Here is an 18743-nt window from a genome sequence, read left to right on the forward strand (position 1 = left end):
CCTCCTGCCTCAGCCTCCCGAGTGCTGGGATTATAGGTGTGCACCCCCATGCCCCGGCTACTATGTATATTTTGATCACGTTTGGTACAGTGACAAGTCAGATGACTTGGTCTCTAGCACGCCGGCTGTGACACTCCAGGACCGGCCATCACTCTGCCCAGGCCCAGAGCCCTCCTCCACTTTGGTTTTTTCACCATGTTTAAAAAGCAGCCTCCTCTAGGAAGCCTCCCGGGATCCCTCTTTGATCCTCCTTCCCTTCACCCTGGTGCACAGTGGCCACCCCTGCCATCTCCTCAGACCACAGGCCCTGCCCCAGACAGGTAAGGGAGTCTCTAGATCCCCGGGTGGTGGGGGAGCCAAGCCTGCTGGCCTCAGATCACCCACGGCCCTGCCCTGCTGGATCTGGAGCTTCTAAGTGTTTCCTACTCAGCTCCACTGTAACTGCTGGCCAGAAGGAGGTGTTCTATTGCCTCAGATAGTCTGAAAACCTCAGATCTAATCCAAGATTCCCAGCTCAGGATTTCCCTGCCAACCAACAAATAAATTTAATTCGGGGAATCCCCAAAAGGTTGCTAGACTTTCATTTTGACAAGCAGAGGCTTTCTGAAAGTCACCACATAGCCAGATGTGGTGATGCGTGCCTGTAATCCCAGCACTCTGGGAGACTGAGGCTGGAGGATTGCAAATTCAAACACAGCCTGGGCAACTTAGCAATTTTTTTTGGGGGGGGGGGCTTTCTGAGGCTTTTTTTGCATCTTTTTGAGGCAGGGTCTCACTATGCAGTTCAGGCTGGCCTTGAACTCACTTTGTAGCCTAGGCTGGCCTCAAACTCCCAACAACCCTCCTGCCTCAGCCTCCCAAGTTCTGGGATTACAAGCATGCACCCCACAATTTAGCAATTTAACAGGACCCTGTCCCAGAATAAAAGAATAAAAAAGCCCTGGGGATGTAGCTTACTGTGAAAAACCTTGGTTCAATTCCAAGTATTGAACAAAATAAAAACTACCATCACCTCAATTTTATCAAAGAAAGGAACTTTCAACATCAAGAAATTAAGAGCATAATTTCAGAATAAACAGCAGCTGATCTCATGGGATAAAATAAACTTTATGAAGAAGCTGGGGGCAGCAAATTCTCTCCCCTTGCCAGGAAAGAGCATGGCACTGCCCTGAACCTCAGGCCCCCAGCCCCTACTGGGCCTCAACACGGCAGTGCCCAAAGGGGAAACTGAGTCTCGGGGAGGGCAGCAGCTTCTCTGCCCTCAAAGAGTAAGGGGTCAGCAGAGCCAGGCTGATCCCTCCATCCGTCCTCTCTACCACTCACCGGACGATGAGACTCGGTAGCCACTCCCCCGGGCCCCTAGCTGGGCGCCCGCCTTGCTCCAAGACACAGTGGGGACCGGCACCCCCGTGCTGTGGCAGGTGAGGACCACGGGTGCCATCCTGGTCACAGTGAAGGCTGTCTGGTCATCGGCGATGGTCGGAGGCTCTGTAACCAAGGACAGGGCCTAAGTCCTGGTGAGGTGCAGGGGAGCTGGGCTGTGAGGTGGGGGTGACACTAGTGCCACTTTTCCTGCATGTTCCCGTCACCGGGAACTGCGCTGATGCCTTATTCTGTGAGTGGGACGGGATCGGAATCCAGGGAGGCTTCCTGGAGGAGGAGGGGCCCATGCCAGCCCTCACTCACCATGCACGGTCACCTGGTAGAGCTTGCGGGCCTGGCCCACCTCATTGCTCACCACGCACTCAAACTGAGCTGAGTCCTGGGCGCTGGGGGCCATAAGCAGCAGGGCGTTGGAGGGCAGGAGACTGGATGGACAGACAGACAGATGGCTTGGGTGAGCCAGCATGGCTGTCCTGCAATGGCTTCAGCCATATCTGGATGTGGGTCCCACCCAACAACTTCCCTCCCACATCGGCGCCCAGTCCTGCCTCTGACGTGTCTTCCAGCCAGGCAGGGAAGCCAACGCCTGTCATCCCAGCCCTCAGGAGGCTAAGGCAGGGAGGTCACTGTGAGTTGAAGGTCTGCCTGGACTGCATAGCACAGCAAGATCCTGTCTCAAACTCTCCCTCCCCAAAAAACACCTCCCAGAAGTTTCTACCCCATGAGTTTGGGCCGTTGGGTTTGCATGGCTCTGATTCCCTCCCTTGTTTCTCTGTAACTCTGTACGTTTGGTGCAGTAGCTTTTCTCCTAACTTCTGCAGGACCACTCTAGGAGCCCCAGTCCAAAAGCCTGCTGTGCTGAGCGCCCGCTTTGGGTCCCAGGATGACCATGATGAGCCCACTAATTCCCCAGACGTCAGAGCGTCAGGTGCCGGGCCATGGCCACTGAACAATTAGCTATGCAGGGAGGCAGAGGCTCCTGGACAGACACAGGGCTGGGCCCAGTCAGCACACACCTCCGTGGCTATGTTTTGGGGTGCTGGGATGGAACCCCAAGCCTCACGCATACTGGGCAATGCTCCACCAAGGAGGCACCACTCCGCCCCTTCCACGATGTTCTTCATGTCTGATTGCAGGGACCCTAACACTCCTGTGCTCTCCTGTTCGGCCAAGGATGTGTAAAGCACCCAGTCCCTGCCTGGCCATCCCTGCTGCCTTGAAGTCGTGACCTCCTGGTCCCCAGGGCTTGGTCCCCACCAGGTTTCCTGCCTGGGCCTCTCTGGGCGGTGGGCACCCTCCCCACCCATGGCTCAGGTGTCCCGCAGGAGGACCAGCTCATACCGGTAGGCACCCTGCTGCGTGTGGAAGTCCAGCTTCTGTCCATCTTTCCACCAGGCCACCAGGGGTTTGGGGGAGCCACTGGCCTCGCAGGGCAGCACGGCTGGGCTGGGCGCGGTGAGGGTAAGGTTGGAGGGGCCGGGGGAGATGGCTGGAGGTTCTGGGGATACAGCAGCAGGAGTCAGGGAAGAAAGGGCTGTCTGAGGCTTCCGGGGGAGGAGCCTAACTAATCCTACAGAGCAGGACGAGGTCTTAGGGCCCCACAAGCTGCAGGTCCGGCCTCTCCTCCACTCTGATCATGGTATCAGCCCCCATAGAGCTGGGCTGCTCGGCAGCCCTGTCTCAGGGGAAGGGCTGGAAAGAGAATGTTCTTAGAGAGTGTCTCCTGTTTGACTTGCTGAGCGCACTATACACTCAGTGTACAGGGTAGTGGTGTGTGTGTGTGTGTGTGTGTTAAGCATGCACACAAATACATATCCTTTGAGTGCGTCGATTCAAACTTTTTACTAACAGGTTTCATGGTCAGAAACCCTGAAGACCATTGCGCTTGGCTCCTGACTGCCGGGGTAACCTAGAAACTAAGCAGGACCGGTCCCCCAAAGGGGCTGGCTGATGCAGGGTCCACCTACCGAAGACCTGCAGGTCGCGGCCCTGCCGATCGGAGCCAGCAGAGTTGGATGCCAGGCAGACGTAGTGGCCGGCGTCCTGGGTGAGGACAGGCTGGATCCTCAGAGACCCATCAGGCAGAACCTCTAGCCTGGAAGCGGGGTGGGGTTGCCATGGAGACCAACAAGCAGAGGGGACTGAAACCGGCTGGACCTGGCTCCCCACAAGAGGTGCCAATTCCAGGGAAGCTGCCCTCCCCCGGCGCTGTGCTGCACGGTGTGGTCCCACCCCCAACACAGCTGATTGGACCACAGAAGGATACATCACTCAGTTTGAGCCAATGACATTCTCTACTCTGGGAACCTGGTCTTGGTATTCACAGAGTGAGCTAGGGGCTGAGATTTGGGGGGCTTGGGGCTGTTGGGGCAGCATCTGTCATGCTCGAAGGGGAGAAGAAAGAAGGAGAAGGAGGAGAGAAGGAGCAAGAAGAGGGAGGGATGGGAGGAAAGGAGAGGAAAAGAGAGAAAGCTCATATAAGGGGTGATTAAAATACAGTGTTGAAATAAAAAATATTCATTACAAGGAAAGACACAATGTCATGAATTCCCCTCAGAATACACGCCCCCCCCCCCAACGCACTTGTCTCACCATCCCCAGCCACTTCCTTTTTTTCCTTTTGGTACCAGGAATGGAACCCAGGGCCTCAGCTTCCCAGGCAGGCGCTGTGCCACTGAGCTAGGTCCGAGGCACCGCCCCTGCCCCACCACTTTCTGAAGCGGTTCTGGAGTCTACTTTGCTGAGTGTCTTTAGAAGGTGTGATCAAAAATATGGTGAAAGCTGCTGCCGAGTGCCATGCAATGCAAAGACAGCTCATAAACACACGACGCTCTGTCCTCAGTCACCTTAGTCACTGGGTCTGGTACTGTGAGGCTTCCGACTCCTCCCCAAGTGAAAATGACCACGAAAGGAAAGGGCTTTGAGTGGATTCAGGACTTCGAACCTGCCAGACCCTCAGGAGAGAGCACTCCAGAGCTGCTGCCGAAAGCACGGAGAATGATGGGACCAGGGAGCTGGAGGACTCTGAGGCAGACTCATGAAACAGCCTTCTACTGTGACAGACTTCCAGGATCTTTGGTTTAGCACACTTTTTGATCGCATCTCATACACAGATTAGCAGCAGCTCACTGGCTACTGGGGTCCTAAGGCCACTAACCACTGGCTTGCTGGGCCTTGTCCTCTAAGGGTCACTCATATATAGACGACAAACTCACATTTCCGCTCCATCTGCCCTGGGTGTCCCTGTCTGCTGTCCACAGAGCTCTCCAACACCTGTCCCACCAGCACCCACCTGGGGCTCTCCGGATCCAGTGGAGCCCCATCCTTCCGCCAGCTCACAACAGGAGGGGGCTCACCACTGGCCCGGCAGGGCAGCAGGGCTATCTGGTTCACAGAGGCGTTCACGGCGTGCGGTCCTGGCTGGATGGTGGGCACCACTGTGGGGAGGACAGAAGGACAGGGCTGGTGGCCTGTGGTTCAGTGGGGCTTCTGTGTGGGTGGGCAGGCAGGCAGGCGGGGTGGGCTCACTCACTGTGGATCTCCACGTGGAAGGCCACGCTGGTGCTGCCCGCCTGGTTGCGGGCTGTGCAGCTGTAGTGGCCGCTGTCGGCCGTGCTCAGGGCCTGCAACTGCAGGAATCTGCCATGCTCCGGGAGCTGGGTGTGTGTGTCCACCTGCAGAGGCCAGGGTAAAGAGACCCCCACACACACATGTCAGCACCATGAGCATGGGAACCCTGGAAGTGTGGGAGGTATCACAGGGTCTCCACCCATTTGGGTGCCACAGCTTTGCCCCATGGCATCCCTGAGCTCTGCACAGGAACCAGACGTTTTCAGAGGAATGGGTACCCCAATCCAAAGTTCCAGGCCAGGCGCACAACCCTTGAATCCAGCTGTAAAGGAGCCACATTCACGACAAACAGAGAGAGCCTCAGCTACAGCCTCAGGTCACAGCCACTCCATGTGACTCCCTGCCTGGCCTCAGTGTCCCCCAGCTCCAAGGAGACAGGAATTATGGGGGTGGACGACTCCACACAGCGGGTAGGCCAAGTACTGCTCAGAGCAGGCTCAGTGCCCAGGATCCACCCAACCAGGGCCTGGGGTCCCCCAAAGTCAGCGCTCGAGTCCCCAGCCTGGCACCCACCTGCAGCAGGACCCCATCTCGGTGCCACTCGATCTCGGGCGCTGGCTCTGCCTCCACGGGGCACTCCAGGACCAGCTGCCCTGGGGCCAGGCCGACCACAGAGCGGGGACCCTGGGGCCCAACCACATTTGGAGGGGCTGGGGGCACAAGAGCACATGAGAGGGAGCCCTGTCCTGAGGCCCCATCCTGCCTCCACCTCCACACACCCTCTACCTTGAACTCTAACCCGGAAACTCTTCTCAGCTTCGCCTGCAGGGCTCTCAGCCAGGCAGGTGTACAGCCCTGCGTCACCCACCTGGGGACAGAGCAGGATGAGCAGGGGGCTCCGATCTGGATTCCCCCGGGCCTACCAAGGCTGCCTCTCCACCTCCCAGCCAGCCAGGCCTCTCTCTGGACTTCTTCACTTTGCTCCAGGGCTGGTGCAAGGCCAGCCTCTTCTGGGAAGGCCCCCTGGATGCACCGGCCCTCCTTGGCTGGATGGGGAGTTCTCCAGTTTTGGTACCAACCATGGGTCTGGTACTGGGGAGCAGGACTAGGGGGCCATGTGTACACCCTCACACCCCGCAAGAGGAAGAGCTGGAGAAAGCTCGGCAGCTGCCCCAGCCCCAAGGAAGCTGCAGCGGCCCCTCTCCTCCCCCTCCACCCCCAGTCCCAGCCCCATCCCAGCACCTGCACGCCCTCCACACGGAACACGCGGCCAGCTTGCCCACGCAGGGCCTGCCCGTCCTTATGCCAGGTGATGTTAGGTTGGGGGACGCCCCTGGCGTCACACAGGAGCTCCATGTGGGCACCGGCCACCAATAACCGCTCCACAGGCTGCCCCGAGTCCTGGATGTGGGGCGGGTCTGCAGGATGGCCTTGGTCAGCTGCAGCCCAGGGCTCCTCTCCCTGCCCACGACGGGACAGCCGAGCTTGGAGATGGGGCCCCCTCTTCCCCTTTTCCCCCTCTACCCAGGCACAGACAAATGGAAACATCAGAGCCAGGGCCCCTTCTGCTGGGGACAATCCCTTGGGCTCTACATCCCAGCATGCTGGGAGGCTGAGGCAGGAGACTGCAAGGTTAAGCCCAGCCCTGGAAACTTAGCAGGACCCTGTCTCAAAATAAATAACAAAGGGTCTAGAACAAAGCTCAGTGCAAAGGCTCCGGGCTCCACCGCCAGCACTGCAAACACAAGAATGAATCAGCAAGGCACGGAATGGGGGCTCTAAATGGCAGTCACGCGCCCAGTGCAGCCTGACATGGTGAAGGTTTCCACCGAGCCCTTGGGCCGTTCTGTCCAGCCCCAGGCGGTCACCCCAAGCCTCCCCTGCCTCCTGTATACTTCCTCTGTCCACTCAGGCTGGGTCCCTGCAGCCACCCTGAGGACCCAACGCACCCATGACAGTCAGCCGGAAGTGTCGCATGGCCTCTCCGGCCTCGCTGGTGGCCACGCAGGAGTAGGTCCCCGAGTCACCGGCTCCCACTCTCTCTAGCTGCAGGCCAGGCCCCTGCTCAAGGCTTTGGGGCAACAAGGGTTCCCCGTCCTTCATCCAGGACAGGAGGGGCAGGGGGCTCCCCTGGGCCTCACATGGCAGGACCACAGAGGAGCCAGGGGCCACCACCACCTCGCCCTGGAAGTCCGCTGGCTCCAGGATGGGAGGCACTGTGGGGAACAAGGGTATGGGAAGAACCAGTTCACCCCAGGACCTTGGCATGGGCTCTTTTTACCTGCCAGACACCCTGCTCCTGGAGAGTTCCTTCTCACCTGGGCCAGGAACCTCCCTGGGGTCCCCAAGGCCAGGGAGCCCCTGCCCCTGTCCTGGGTGACAAGCACCCTGCTCACTCCTGTATCCTGGCACCTGGTGAGGCCCTGGCACCCTGGTGAGGCCCTGGCAGCAAGGACTACCAGTGAGACAAGTGGCCAAGCAGCTGAAGGAATCAAAGACTGAACCGCTGAGCATGCTCTGCTCAGGGCACCCCAAGGGCTGCCCTCAGCTCCACCCAGACAGGCTGGTGGCCCGAGGGTCCTCCTTCTCCCTACCAAGGCCCAAGCGCCCTCCTGCATCCCCGGCTCCATACCCAGCACCTGCAGAGTGAAGTTCCTGCTGGCCACACCGGCCAGGCTCACAGCCACACAGGTGAAGGTGCCCGCGTCCGCCAGCTGCACCTGGGAAATCCTGAGCGCCGACCCCAGGACAGGGCAGGGAGGAGAAGAAGAGACGGAGACGGGGAAGAGGGGTGCAGGCTGCACAGAAGCGTCCCAGCCACCCCTGCTCTTTCTGCCTTCTCTCAAAGTGGGGACAGGAGTGCAGAGCAGAGCCCACCCTCTGCCCTCTGCTCCCCCTACCCCACCTGGTGACCTGGCCGAGCCCCAGCCCTCCAACCACCCTGCTGCGGAGCCCAGTGTCCGGGACCCCCATCATCGGGACAGGGAGAGCTTGCTTGTCCTCCCTGTGGACCACTTCTCTGTCCCTGTCCCACCCACTGTCCCCCACTTCCTTTTGAAGCTCCTTTGCCCCCACGTCCCGTCCGAGCTGCTCCAGTGACAGCCATGATGCTGAAACTGTCACTCACTCCTGGGCCTGGCTCTCCTTGTCACCGGCCCTGCTGCATCCCTTCCCCAGCCCCTAGACCTGTCCTAACCCCGCAGCAGGGGCACGGTCCACTCCACAGCCCGTCCTGGCTTCCAACACCGTCCACATGGCCACCCCTGGATGTCCCAGAGCCTCTCCACGGCCCAAGCCACCAGAGTCCGCATGGAGCCCCTCTGGTCAAGTCCCACCACAGAGGGACCCGGACACAGCCAGGGCTGGGCAGGGGTGGGGCCCTCTGTGTGGCTGCACAAAAGACCGCCAGGACCACCAGTGTGCCCCAAAACACTCTTTGGGGTCGTGTGCCCCATAACAACAACCTCAGACCTGCGTCACCTTGGTTGGGAATCTTTGTGAGCGCAGACATTTGCCTCAAAGCCACAGATGCAGCCTTCTCGTTTGTCTAAACACCTCCCTTTGCCTCGACTGCTTTTGATTTACTTGGTGCTGGGGTTTATCCAGTCCTGGGCATTCACACCAAGCTACACCCCCAACTCTTTATTTCTTATTTTGAGACGAGACCTGAGTAAAAATGAGTGGCCCAGGCTGGGCTCAAATTGGCTTCAGCCTCCTCCTGGCTACCAACGTGCTTAATGCTAAAGCACTTAGGCCTGGTCAAGATGAGAACATTATGTTGTATGTTTTCACCACAACAAAAACCAAAAAGTATCATGAGCCACACCACAAGCTCTCTGCACTGAAACCCCCCCCCCCCAGGTTTCTTAGCTCTTAGGAAAACCCTAGTCCTTCTGGGCCCCACATAGTACAGCCCTGTCCTCTCCTGTCCACCCCTGCACCTGCTGCTTCCTCTGCCCAGATGCTCTTCTCCATGAAACACACTCACCACCCCACTTCCTCCCATCTCACGAAAATGCCCCCTGAGCCAAGCACCTACTCCTGCTTGCTCTGAAATAAACACTGCCTCCCCATCTCTCTCTCTGCTTTCTTCTTCAAAGCACACCCTCGCCTTTGCATCTATTGCTCCCCATCCCAGGCCTGAAACAGTAAGCACTCTCTGTGGCACTTTCTTCCAGGAAGCCCTCCCTGATTTCCTGCACCCGGCCAGCTGAGTTCAGTTTTTGTGGCTCCCGGAGTCTTCTCGCTCTCCCCACCACGAGCCTCTGTGTATTTATGTTTTTCCAGACGGCCTCTCCCCTACCTGAGGGTGCGGCCTGAGCCATGCAGTTGGGTGCGTTGAGATAGGGGCAGTGGCAGTCCGTCCTTGAGCCAGCTCACGTGGATGGGTGGGGAGCCCCGGACTGGGCACGCCATGGTCACCAGTTCCCCAGGCCTGCTCAGCAGAATCCCTGTGCCACCTGCCTCCTGCTCGATGGTGGGGGGGACTGGGGTGGCAGAGAGCAAAAGAGAGGTGGCAGGGAGAGGGCTCCTCCAAGGGCCAGCAGGAGGCAGCACCTAGCCCTGGGCTGTGCCACCTACAGCCATCACAGTCAGGGGCTCCTAGAGACTTGTCACCCACCTAAGGGACACCCCATTCCTTCTCATCCCCTGCACCCTGATCCCTGCAGCATCCTGGCCAGGTGATACCTAGCGTCTGAGGACTGAGTCCAGAGCCCTGGGACGCCCCCACCAGGCTGAGGCTGGGATTTGAACCCAGGTCTCCTGCATCCTTCTCTGCTTGCTCAGCACCTCTTGGTGCCCACAGAGACCCCTCGTTGGCCAACCTGCTGTGACCTCATGCCCGTCCCCTGCCACGTCTCACCCAGCACGGTGACCGTGTGCAGTCTGGCATCCTCCCCCGCTGTGTTGCGGGCCACGCAAGTGTAGGCGCCGGAGTCCGAGGCTCTCAGGCCCTTGAGCACCAGGGAGCTGCTGTCCAGGAAGAACCTGCGAGGGAGGCGCTGTGGAGGGCTGGGACCGCGGCAGGCGGCAGCTGGTTGCCTGGGGCGGGCACAGCTGGTCTTACCGCAGGTGGGGACCCACGTCCTGCTGCAGCGGGGCGCCGTCCTTCAGCCAGGCCACGTCGGGCGGCGGCTGCCCCTGGACTTCGCAGTCTAACCGCACCTCCTGGCCCTGCAGCACGCTGTGCTCCTGCGGGGCGTCCGAGCTCCGGATCCGGGGAGCCTCTGCGGCAGGAGTGTGGTGAGGTGGCTCGGGGGGCAGCCACGGGGTGGAACTCTAGGAGGGGCCGGGACACGGACCTACCCAGCACGGCCACCACGAAGTCCTTGCGGGCCTCGGCCTGGGCGTTCTCGGCCACGCACGTGTAGGTGCCGGCCTGGGTGGGCTGCAGGCGGCTCAGCTGCAGGCGGCCGCCCCGGGAGACCACGCCATGCACCACGCTGCTCTCTGGGGGATGGGGGGGGGCCTCTGAGCTCCTCATCCCTTGCTTCTACTCAGGGAAACTGAGGCCTGGAGGGATGGAGCCTACTCTTACATCACTTTCAGTCTCTGACTGCTCTGTTCTTTACAGTGGTCCCCGATTTCTTTCCACTGGGGACACTTCTTCCCGAGGGATCCATGCCCTGGAGGGTCTGGGCCTCAAGCTCAGGCTCCACCCCTCTCCCCCCATCAAGGCCCTGGTCATGGCGAATGGGCCCCTTCTTTTCCCCTACACTGGTCTTGAACCAGTCAGCTGTCTCCTGGGAGCAGGGAGGGAGGAGGGAAGGGGGCGGTCCTTGAAGTCTGGGTTCCAAGAAACAGAATCAAAAGATGAATGGGGCGGGGTCTCCGGGAGGGGCGGGGCCTCCACCGGAACCTGCCTTCTCAGTCTGATGGGAGTGTTAACAAATTCTGTCTTCTTTATCATGGTCTTGACTAAAAGAACATTTTGCACTCAAGTGTTAAGAAGGACACGTCATACTCACCCACAGGCATTCTGTCCTTCAACCAAGTCACAGTGGGCGCAGGGACCCCTGACACATCACAGGTCAGGACCAGGGCTCTCCCAGCCACCTGGCTCACTGTCTCTGTCTTGGGGTTCTCAAACATTGGGGGCACTGTGAGAAAGAAACCACATTCCTGGAATCCTCAGACTTCCCCTTCCCTTCATCTCCGGCAGGTCAGCAGGCCCTTCCCTGGAGCCAGGAGTTCACATTCTATGCTCTGCCACTGATGGGAATGATTGCTTTATTCACAAATGCAGCTGCAATGAGCATCTACAAAGCAGAGCCCTGAATGGGTCTGCTTAATCTAAGGATGGTAAATGAATGGCTCATGCACCAGCAATCCTTAGCCTGTGTCAGGACAGACATCACTAATAGATCCTGCAGCTCTTCTCTCAGCCAGGATGAAGTCATACACCCAAGCAGACCGTACCAGGAGAGTAGTTGGCTGGGTGAAACATCTTTGCCCTCCAGGATCAGAGATCTTTACCTTCTGCTTTCTCATGGAGGGAGTTGTGCACCTAGGGCCCCATGCCTGGTACTGGCCATTTCCAAGACTATATCCAGTGTGGCTCAGGATGGCAAACATCTACTGCTCCCTGACTGGGAGGCTGCTGGTGGATGGGGTGCCCCTGACCTGTTTTCCCATCACAGACACCCGAGTTTTAACTGAGCACCTGGTCATGCAAGGAAAAACTAAATTTCCCAGACTCCTGTGTAGCACAGTGGCCAGATGCCTGAGCTCTTATTCACAGAACACAAGTGGGACAGACAGATACACTTGTGCTCCTTTCTGCGTCCTGTGGTTGGGGACAGGCTGCAGCGTGTCCAGACTTCAGCCACAGGAAGAAGGATAAGCCCTTTGGAGATGGAGGAGCAACAAGATGGAAGGAACCTGGGTGGGTTCTCCCAAGCTACCACATGGAGCTGGGGACCCCACCAGCGCTAACACTCACCTCCAGGCTTTGGCCTGAGAGGAAACTTCTCTCCTAGTGAATCCATTGTACTTTGGGGACTCTTTGTTACACAGCTAGATCTATACACTAGCTGACACATATCTGACCCCAGAAAACCGGGCCAACTCCCCACACTGATGAGTCAGGCTCCTCTCCACCCCAGCTGGAGGTATATGTCCAGCCCAATGCCAGCCATCCATGTTCCATCCTTGGGCTGATGGCATGGTACCCTAAGGGCTCATGACAAAGGTGGCATGGCCCAGAGCAACAAGTGCCTGGTGTCTCAGGCTTAACCCCAGCACCAGGTGCCCAGCTCTCTCAGCACATCTGCTGCCTCTGGGGTACCCAGCCAGCCGGCCCTGCTCTGGGCCAAACTTGACTGGTGATGAACCCAAGGCCCAGGGCACAAAGTTGCCCCACAAAGCAGGTCTTGGGCAGAGCCCTAATGAACCCTGCTCTTTGAATTTCCAGATCTCGAGTCCATAACCTGCGGCACCACCACTTCCTAGTAGCCTATGTGCTGCCGGGCAGGAGGTCATGGGTGGGTCAGCCAGGCTGGGCATATCTTACCCTGGACAGTGAGGACAAAGGTCCGAGTGGCCTCCCCGGCGGCGTTGCTAACTTTACAGCTGTATGAACCTTTGTCCCACACCTGAAGCAGGAAAAGCACATAGTGATGGGGTACATGGACCTGGGGAGAAGGCTCCCCGATGTATATATCCAGGTTGAGAAGTCTTCAGGGCAGGGACTCCCCAAATCTGGTTCTGCCCAGGGAGCTAAAGTGAGCTGGGACTTTCTGTCTTTTCTTAAGAGCCCCAAGAAACAGGAGGGTCCTGGCAAGTGAGTACACAGGACCTCCAAGAGCCCTCTCCCCCGGGCCAAGCCCCTCTCTCTGTGTTGGAGCTGGGCCAGGAGACAGTGCCCAGGGGAGTTTCTAGACCAAGGCGAGCCTTCGCACAAGGAACACCTAAGCGTGTGTGGGCCACACCAGAGTGGAAGGAAGATGGGGCAGATGCCCAGGAGCCACAGGGCCCAGCAAGGAGGAGCTGGAGCAAACCAGGTCTGGGAAACTGAGGCAGAGAGTGGGGCAGGTCAGTGCGAGCATTGGCTGGACATTAACTCTCAGGGCCCACGTCCTTCCTGGGTATCCATCTGCAGGTCTCACACCCAACACCCCAGCGCCAGGCCTCTGCCCTTCCACCCATGCTGCCCACCTGGGACGCCAGGATCTCCAGCCGCTGAGCGTCCTGCGGAGCCTGGGCCCACGGCCCCGGGGCCAGGGGCTGCTGGTCCTTGTACCAGGTCACGACCGGCTCTGGGAATGAGTCCGTCTCACAGTTCAGGATGGCCTTGTCCCCGGCACGGACAAAGATCACCTCCTGGTGGCTGTCGGGAGCCTGCCTAAAGGTGGGGGGCACTGGGGACACAAGACGACAGCCCAGTGACTCACCAAGGCCTCCTGGGTCCTCCTAAGTCCTCCCATGGGCAAGTTCTATGGAGCCCTAGGGGTCACAAGGTAAACCTGACCCTGGAGAAAAGGCCAGGCCAGCATGGCAGGGTGTGCTGGGCGGTTGGGGCAACCTCATGCCCTCTCTGGGCCTCAGCCTCCTCCAGGTTGCTGCTCACAGCCCTCCTGGGCTCCCTCCTGTGAGGGTCCACCTCCAGCTGGGTGAAGCTCTCCTCGGGAGCTCTCCCCACTGCCCCCCACTCTGTCTCCTACTCTGAGACTCCAGGGCCTGGCATGGTATGAACCAGCCCAGGGCTGCAGAGAGGCTGCGTGAACCCCAGCCCCCAGCTGGTGACACTGGGGGCCAGCTTTCCCCTAAGAGGACCCCAAAGACCAAGGGCCATCACGATCTCTGCAGTGAGAATCCATGACCACATGAGCTTGGCAAGGAAGGGTCCCTTCCTGGGCCCAGATCTCGGGGTTCATCTTGCTGTTCCCCCTCCTCCCAGGCTCCCATGAGCCACACACCGGGCTGACCACTGACTTCACAGACCGGAAAGCTAGGGCTCAAAGAGGGATGAGGACTCCCTGTGGTCACAGAGCTGTTCCCAGCTCCTGAGAGGACAGCCTTTGCCATGGGACAGCTAGTAGCACCTGACTTTCCCTGGCGCCAGGGGTTGTCCCCTCCCCTGACTGGCTCTGCTGCCCAAGGGAGAGGCGGGCACCACGGGTGGGGATGGGACGCACCCAGCACACTGAGCTGCACAGCCTTCTGGTCACGGCCGGCCGCATTGAGGGCCTCGCACAGGTAGGTCCCGGAGTCCGAGGGCTGCACACGGGGCAGCTGTAGCGTGTGGGTGCCTGTGGGGAGCCAAGCCTCACGCCAGCCCCAGCCCCCCAGCCAAGATCCCCCGGCCCCCCACCCTGTCCCCGTTCTGAGAAGCAGCTGCGGCTCCCCACAAGGCTCGGTTTACCCACCAGGCAGGAGGAAAACCTCTTCCCCCAGGGCCAGGGCCTCATCGTCCTTGTACCAAGTGACCTCGGGGCTCGGGTGAGCCAGGGCTTCGCAGGGGAGGGAGACGCTGCTGTTGAGGACGGCGCTGACCCGCTCCAGGTTCTGGCCCGTGATCCGCGGGGGCACTGCCCCCCACCACACACACAGCCACGGGGATGAAGAGAGACGTGAGACTGAGGCTGGCAGGGGTGGGCAGCCAGGGGGGAGACCCCGAGGGCGAAGACCTCTGCAACAGCCCAGGGGAGGGCTCCTACCCGTGAGCACACGGGGCTGGGGATAAGAGAGGGCAGCCACACTTCCAAGGCTGCATAGCCGTCAGCCCAGAGCCCAAACAGCCATCAGGGCCCCTGACAGTGAGGGCTCAGCACCGCCCCCTCCCATTCCGGAGGCCATGGGGTGCCGAGGCGCTCCCCAACCTGGGCCTGCTCTCTGAGTGTCTCCGTGGGAAGAAGCCCCCGGGAAAGCACTCAGCCGTGTCACACACACAGTAAGGGCTCAATGACTGCCCCCATCGGCTTCCAAGCATCAGGGGTTCACCCAGTAGTGATCAGGGTGCCCCGCAAACGCTCTCTGTCCCCTGATGCTGCTGGGGCCAGGCTGGGATCCCCAAACCTCGAGTCCTGAAACCCCCTCACGGAGGAGGGACCCCCTTGGCCGGCTCACCTTGGACCCGCAGGGTGAACAGTTTCTCCACAGAGCCCGCCAGGTTCTCCGCCACACACATGTAACTGGCAGCGTCAGCCACTTCTGCCGTGGACACCTGGGGAGTCGCCCCGACACTGTCCCTCTCCCCCACGCTGGCAAGTGACCCCGGGTGCTCCCAGGGAGCCAAGTGGAGCCCTGAGAGGGCCCCCACCAGGGCTTTGCGAGCCCCTGGGGGTGTCACGGGGCTGGGCTTGAGGAGGACTGCTGGGGGCTGTGCTGGTCCCCAGGGTTGCCTACAGTCCGTTGTATAGACACTGGTGGTGGAGTGGGGCCTACGCGTGGCCAGGCTCTGTCTGAGGCCACCAGCTGCCCACAGTGGCTCTGGGCCCACCAGGCCCATCTGCGGTAGGCATGCGCCCCCTTTGCTGGTGGCCTCTGAGCTCATGGGGCCCTTGCAGCCCGAGTAGCACCGTCCTCACCTGCAAGACTCGCCCGTCCTCCAGCACCTGCAGCCTCGGGCTCGGGGAGAAAGGCAGCCCATTCTGCAGCCAGGACAAGGTAGGTGCCGGGTTGCCCAGGGCCGGGCACTGGAGGCTAACAGTGCTGCTGGCATTGACAGTCACCTCCTCCACCAGCTCCTCGGTGTCACCCAGGATCACAGGCGGGGCTGGATTGGGGACAGGAGGTGAGGAGCAGCACAGGATGCCAGGCATTGACTGGGGCTCCACACCCTGTCTCGCCGCCCCCCCTCCCCCAGGGCTGGCGGTCACTGAGGACTCTACGGCATGGAGAGGGCTGTGGTTTGCTTGCGGTCACACAGCCAGGAAGCTCACACACCTGGAAAGTGACCCAGTTCTGCCCGATGTGGAGCCCCCCTGGGAGGCTCAGGGTCAGGTGGGGCTGAACCCCCCAGCTGGGCTCCTTGGAGGTTCCCAGGCTCCCTGTGTCCCCAGGCCAGGGCCACTCACTCAGCACCAGTAGGTCATAGTGTAGCCAGTCCTCGCCCACCTCGTTGGAGGCTTTGCACGAATACCTCCCAGCATCCTCTGCCCGCACCAGGGGCAGCTGCAGGACCCGGCCACCTGCATGCAGGACAGAGGCCTGAGCTTGGAGTAGGAAAGTCACCCTCCTGCCTCATCTGTGGTACAGGGCGCCTCAGCCTGCCTTCCACAACTTGCAGGTGAAAAGAAGTCCCGTGCGGCTGCTGGCTCACTGCGTGCCAGGCACGGGGCCTCTGCTACCCAATCTTACAGATGGAGAAACTGAGGCTTCCCCAGGGGCCAGCGGGACAGTGGTAGGTACAAACTCCGATGTCCAAAGAGGCTCGTGGGCCTGTGGCCACCAGAAGATTATCACTCCGGACCTTCTGGGACCCGGAGCCCGGCAGGAACAGACCCTGGCATCAAGCAGGCACTGGCTCTGGCCTTTAGCTGATGTTGGGTTAGGGTCGCCATGTGCTCAGGCCCAGGCTGTGGGTGGCTTGACCAGGGCCAAACCAGGGGTTCATGTGTAGGGCCAGGGGACAGTGGCCGGGAACAAGGGGCAGAGCCTGGGTTGGGCTCTGCTGAAGTTTGAGTTTAGAACCGGTCAGGGTTGGAACTCAGGTCAGCTGGTGACCATGGCCAGGATTAGGGCTGCATGGCCAGGGTAGGGGTTGGTGATGGAGTGAAAGGTCAGTGCCACTGGCCCGGTAGAGGGCAGGACAAGTAGCCAGCGTCTGGCTTTGATTGGCAGCTGAGCTGGACCCACTGTCAGGGTCCATGCTATGGATCTACCCCTGGCTGAGTCTCCTGAGAGCAGGTCAGACGTCACGGGCAGGGGGAGAGGTCCCTTCCGGAACTGCTAACGGCAGCCAACAGGGGGTCACCTCTTTTTTTTTCGAGGGCCAAAGCACCAAGCTCAGTGTGACTCTACTTATTGGGTACCAACCTGGCAGGACCCGTGCTAAGTGCTAAGCCAGAAATCACACGGACCACATGGGCCGCTCAGAGATTCGGTACTACCAGCATCAGCCGGCGCCTGGTCCAGGAGAGCCGGGAGCCCTCCGTTTGGGGCCTTGGACTGCAAAATTACCCGCAGTCACCAGGCAGCAGTACTCAGCGCCCAGCCTACCTTGCAACACGGAGGCCCTGTGGTCGGCAGAGGTGGACAGGGGCCGCCCCTCCCTGTACCAGGTGAGCTCTGGCGGCGGGACAGCATTGGTGTCGCAGTACAGGTAGGCCGGGTTGTTCTCCACCACCTCTCGGTATTCCGTCACCTCACCCCGGGCCTCCTCCTCCCGGGACAGGGACTCAAAGGCAGCGCTGGGATGGCCCACCCTCTGGAACATGGGGGGGACTGGGCAGAGGGGACAGCGCTGTGAGGAGACACAGTCAGGGCACGAGCTCTGCCCCCACAGACACCTGACCAGTGCGGGAGCCATTTGTTCTGGTCAAGGAATTGTCACATCCACACCCTGTGTGCTTATTGAACAGCTACTATGTGCCAGGGCTGGGATAAGTTTCCTACAGGATAAAATTTCTGACAGGAGCCAAAGCCTCCTTGTAAGTCAGAGGAATCTGCCAGGGCCGAAAGCTGGGGACACATGGCCTTTCAGAGGACAGGACAGCTGCTAGAGCTGGAAGGGGCCCAAAGCCACCTGCTTTGATCACCTAGGAGAGGACAATGACAGCCTTAGGTCCTGCAGCCCGTCAAGGATAAAGCCAGGGCCAAGGGCCCTGCGTGGAGGCACCAGAGACGGTGCCCCTCAGCACAACCTGGCTTGGCCATGGGCGCCTACTTCCTGTGCCCCTCCCCACTTCTTTCACCTCTGTTGGGGACAAAGCCAACATTAGCCAGGGTGCAGGGGAGACGCAGAGACCCCCACACACCCCCAGCACACAGGCAGGCGCCTCCACCCACCCTCCCCAAGCTTCCAGATAAAACCAGCAGGGCTTAGAGCGAGGGGTTCTGCTCAAACGCGCCCATTCCGGGCTGAATCCTGTGACCTGGGGATGGGGTGGGGGGAGGAACAGCCCTGTCCCTGAGCCTCCTCTACCCTGCCCTGCTGAGCGTGGGGAAACCCCGGCTTGGGCCCCGCCGTGGCTCGGCTCTCAAGCACCCCCTGCCGGCCTCCCTGGGCACACGCACCTTGGATGAGCACGGTGAAGTCCTGGTCATCTTCCCCGGCCACGTTGGTGGCCACGCACAGGTACCGCCCCGAGTCCGAGACCTGTGTGGGCTGGATCTGGAGCAGGCGGCCCTCGCCCATGATGCGCAGACGCTGGCCAGGTGTCACGGGCTGGGGAGACAGTCAGAAATGGGCAGAGGCACCGAGATTTGTGCTCACGTTTTAAAAAACACGGGGGTGCAGCTCAGCGTCACGGCATCTGCCTGGCAAGCACAAGGCCGTGAGTTCGATTCCCGGTAACGAAACAAAACCACAGTATAAAGTCACCGAACACCTTGACTTTGTCAAAGCAAATCCCTGCAGCCTAAAGGCTGGACATGACAGCATAGAGATGGTGACATTTGGCGAGCACGGTCCCCTGTAAAAAGCTGGATGAAAAGATAATGCTTTGCTGGGTACAGTGGTGCCAGCCTGTAACCCCGGCAGTCTGGGAGGCCAAGGCAGGAGGGCCTTAACTTCAAGCCCTGCCTGGGAAATTTAGCTACTTAATGAGAACTTGTTCCACAACAAAATAAACGGAACATAAAAGGGGTGAGGGCTGTAACAGCATAAAGACAGGGTGGGGCCCAGG

The 18743-nt window shown here is 60.0% G+C and overlaps 1 protein-coding gene across 5 annotated transcripts in view; it reads right to left on the reverse strand.

Annotated features, from left to right (window-relative positions):
• Hmcn2 (hemicentin 2) overlaps positions 1–18743 on the reverse strand; it is a 112513-nt gene that overhangs the window by 29134 nt on the left and 64636 nt on the right. For 4 of the 5 annotated variants that reach the window (XM_063244170.1, XM_063244169.1, XM_063244171.1 and 1 more), the window contains 25 exons: positions 18133–18283; positions 17116–17340; positions 15972–16085; positions 15483–15670; positions 15022–15118; positions 14322–14483; positions 14091–14204; positions 13111–13313; positions 12467–12548; positions 10923–11054; positions 10261–10404; positions 10022–10181; positions 9818–9942; positions 9257–9440; positions 7586–7683; positions 6903–7169; positions 6196–6371; positions 5740–5821; positions 5527–5663; positions 4916–5057; positions 4676–4820; positions 3351–3478; positions 2725–2881; positions 1687–1808; positions 1324–1488 (listed from right to left, as the gene is read on the reverse strand). In XM_063244170.1, the coding sequence (XP_063100240.1) occupies positions 1324–1488; positions 1687–1808; positions 2725–2881; positions 3351–3478; positions 4676–4820; positions 4916–5057; positions 5527–5663; positions 5740–5821; positions 6196–6371; positions 6903–7169; positions 7586–7683; positions 9257–9440; positions 9818–9942; positions 10022–10181; positions 10261–10404; positions 10923–11054; positions 12467–12548; positions 13111–13313; positions 14091–14204; positions 14322–14483; positions 15022–15118; positions 15483–15670; positions 15972–16085; positions 17116–17340; positions 18133–18283 (3700 nt within the window). Of the gene's footprint in view, positions 1–1323; positions 1489–1686; positions 1809–2724; positions 2882–3350; positions 3479–4675; positions 4846–4915; positions 5058–5526; positions 5664–5739; positions 5822–6195; positions 6372–6902; positions 7170–7585; positions 7684–9256; positions 9441–9817; positions 9943–10021; positions 10182–10260; positions 10405–10922; positions 11055–12466; positions 12549–13110; positions 13314–14090; positions 14205–14321; positions 14484–15021; positions 15119–15482; positions 15671–15971; positions 16086–17115; positions 17341–18132; positions 18284–18743 lie in introns of all 5 variants that reach the window. The other variant, XM_063244168.1, reaches the window with a different exon arrangement.

The sequence above is a fragment of the Cavia porcellus genome, unplaced genomic scaffold (assembly GCF_034190915.1).
Source record: "Cavia porcellus strain 051 isolate PalLab524CR breed Dunkin Hartley unplaced genomic scaffold, mCavPor4.1 scaffold_49, whole genome shotgun sequence".
NCBI lineage: Eukaryota > Metazoa > Chordata > Mammalia > Rodentia > Caviidae > Cavia > Cavia porcellus.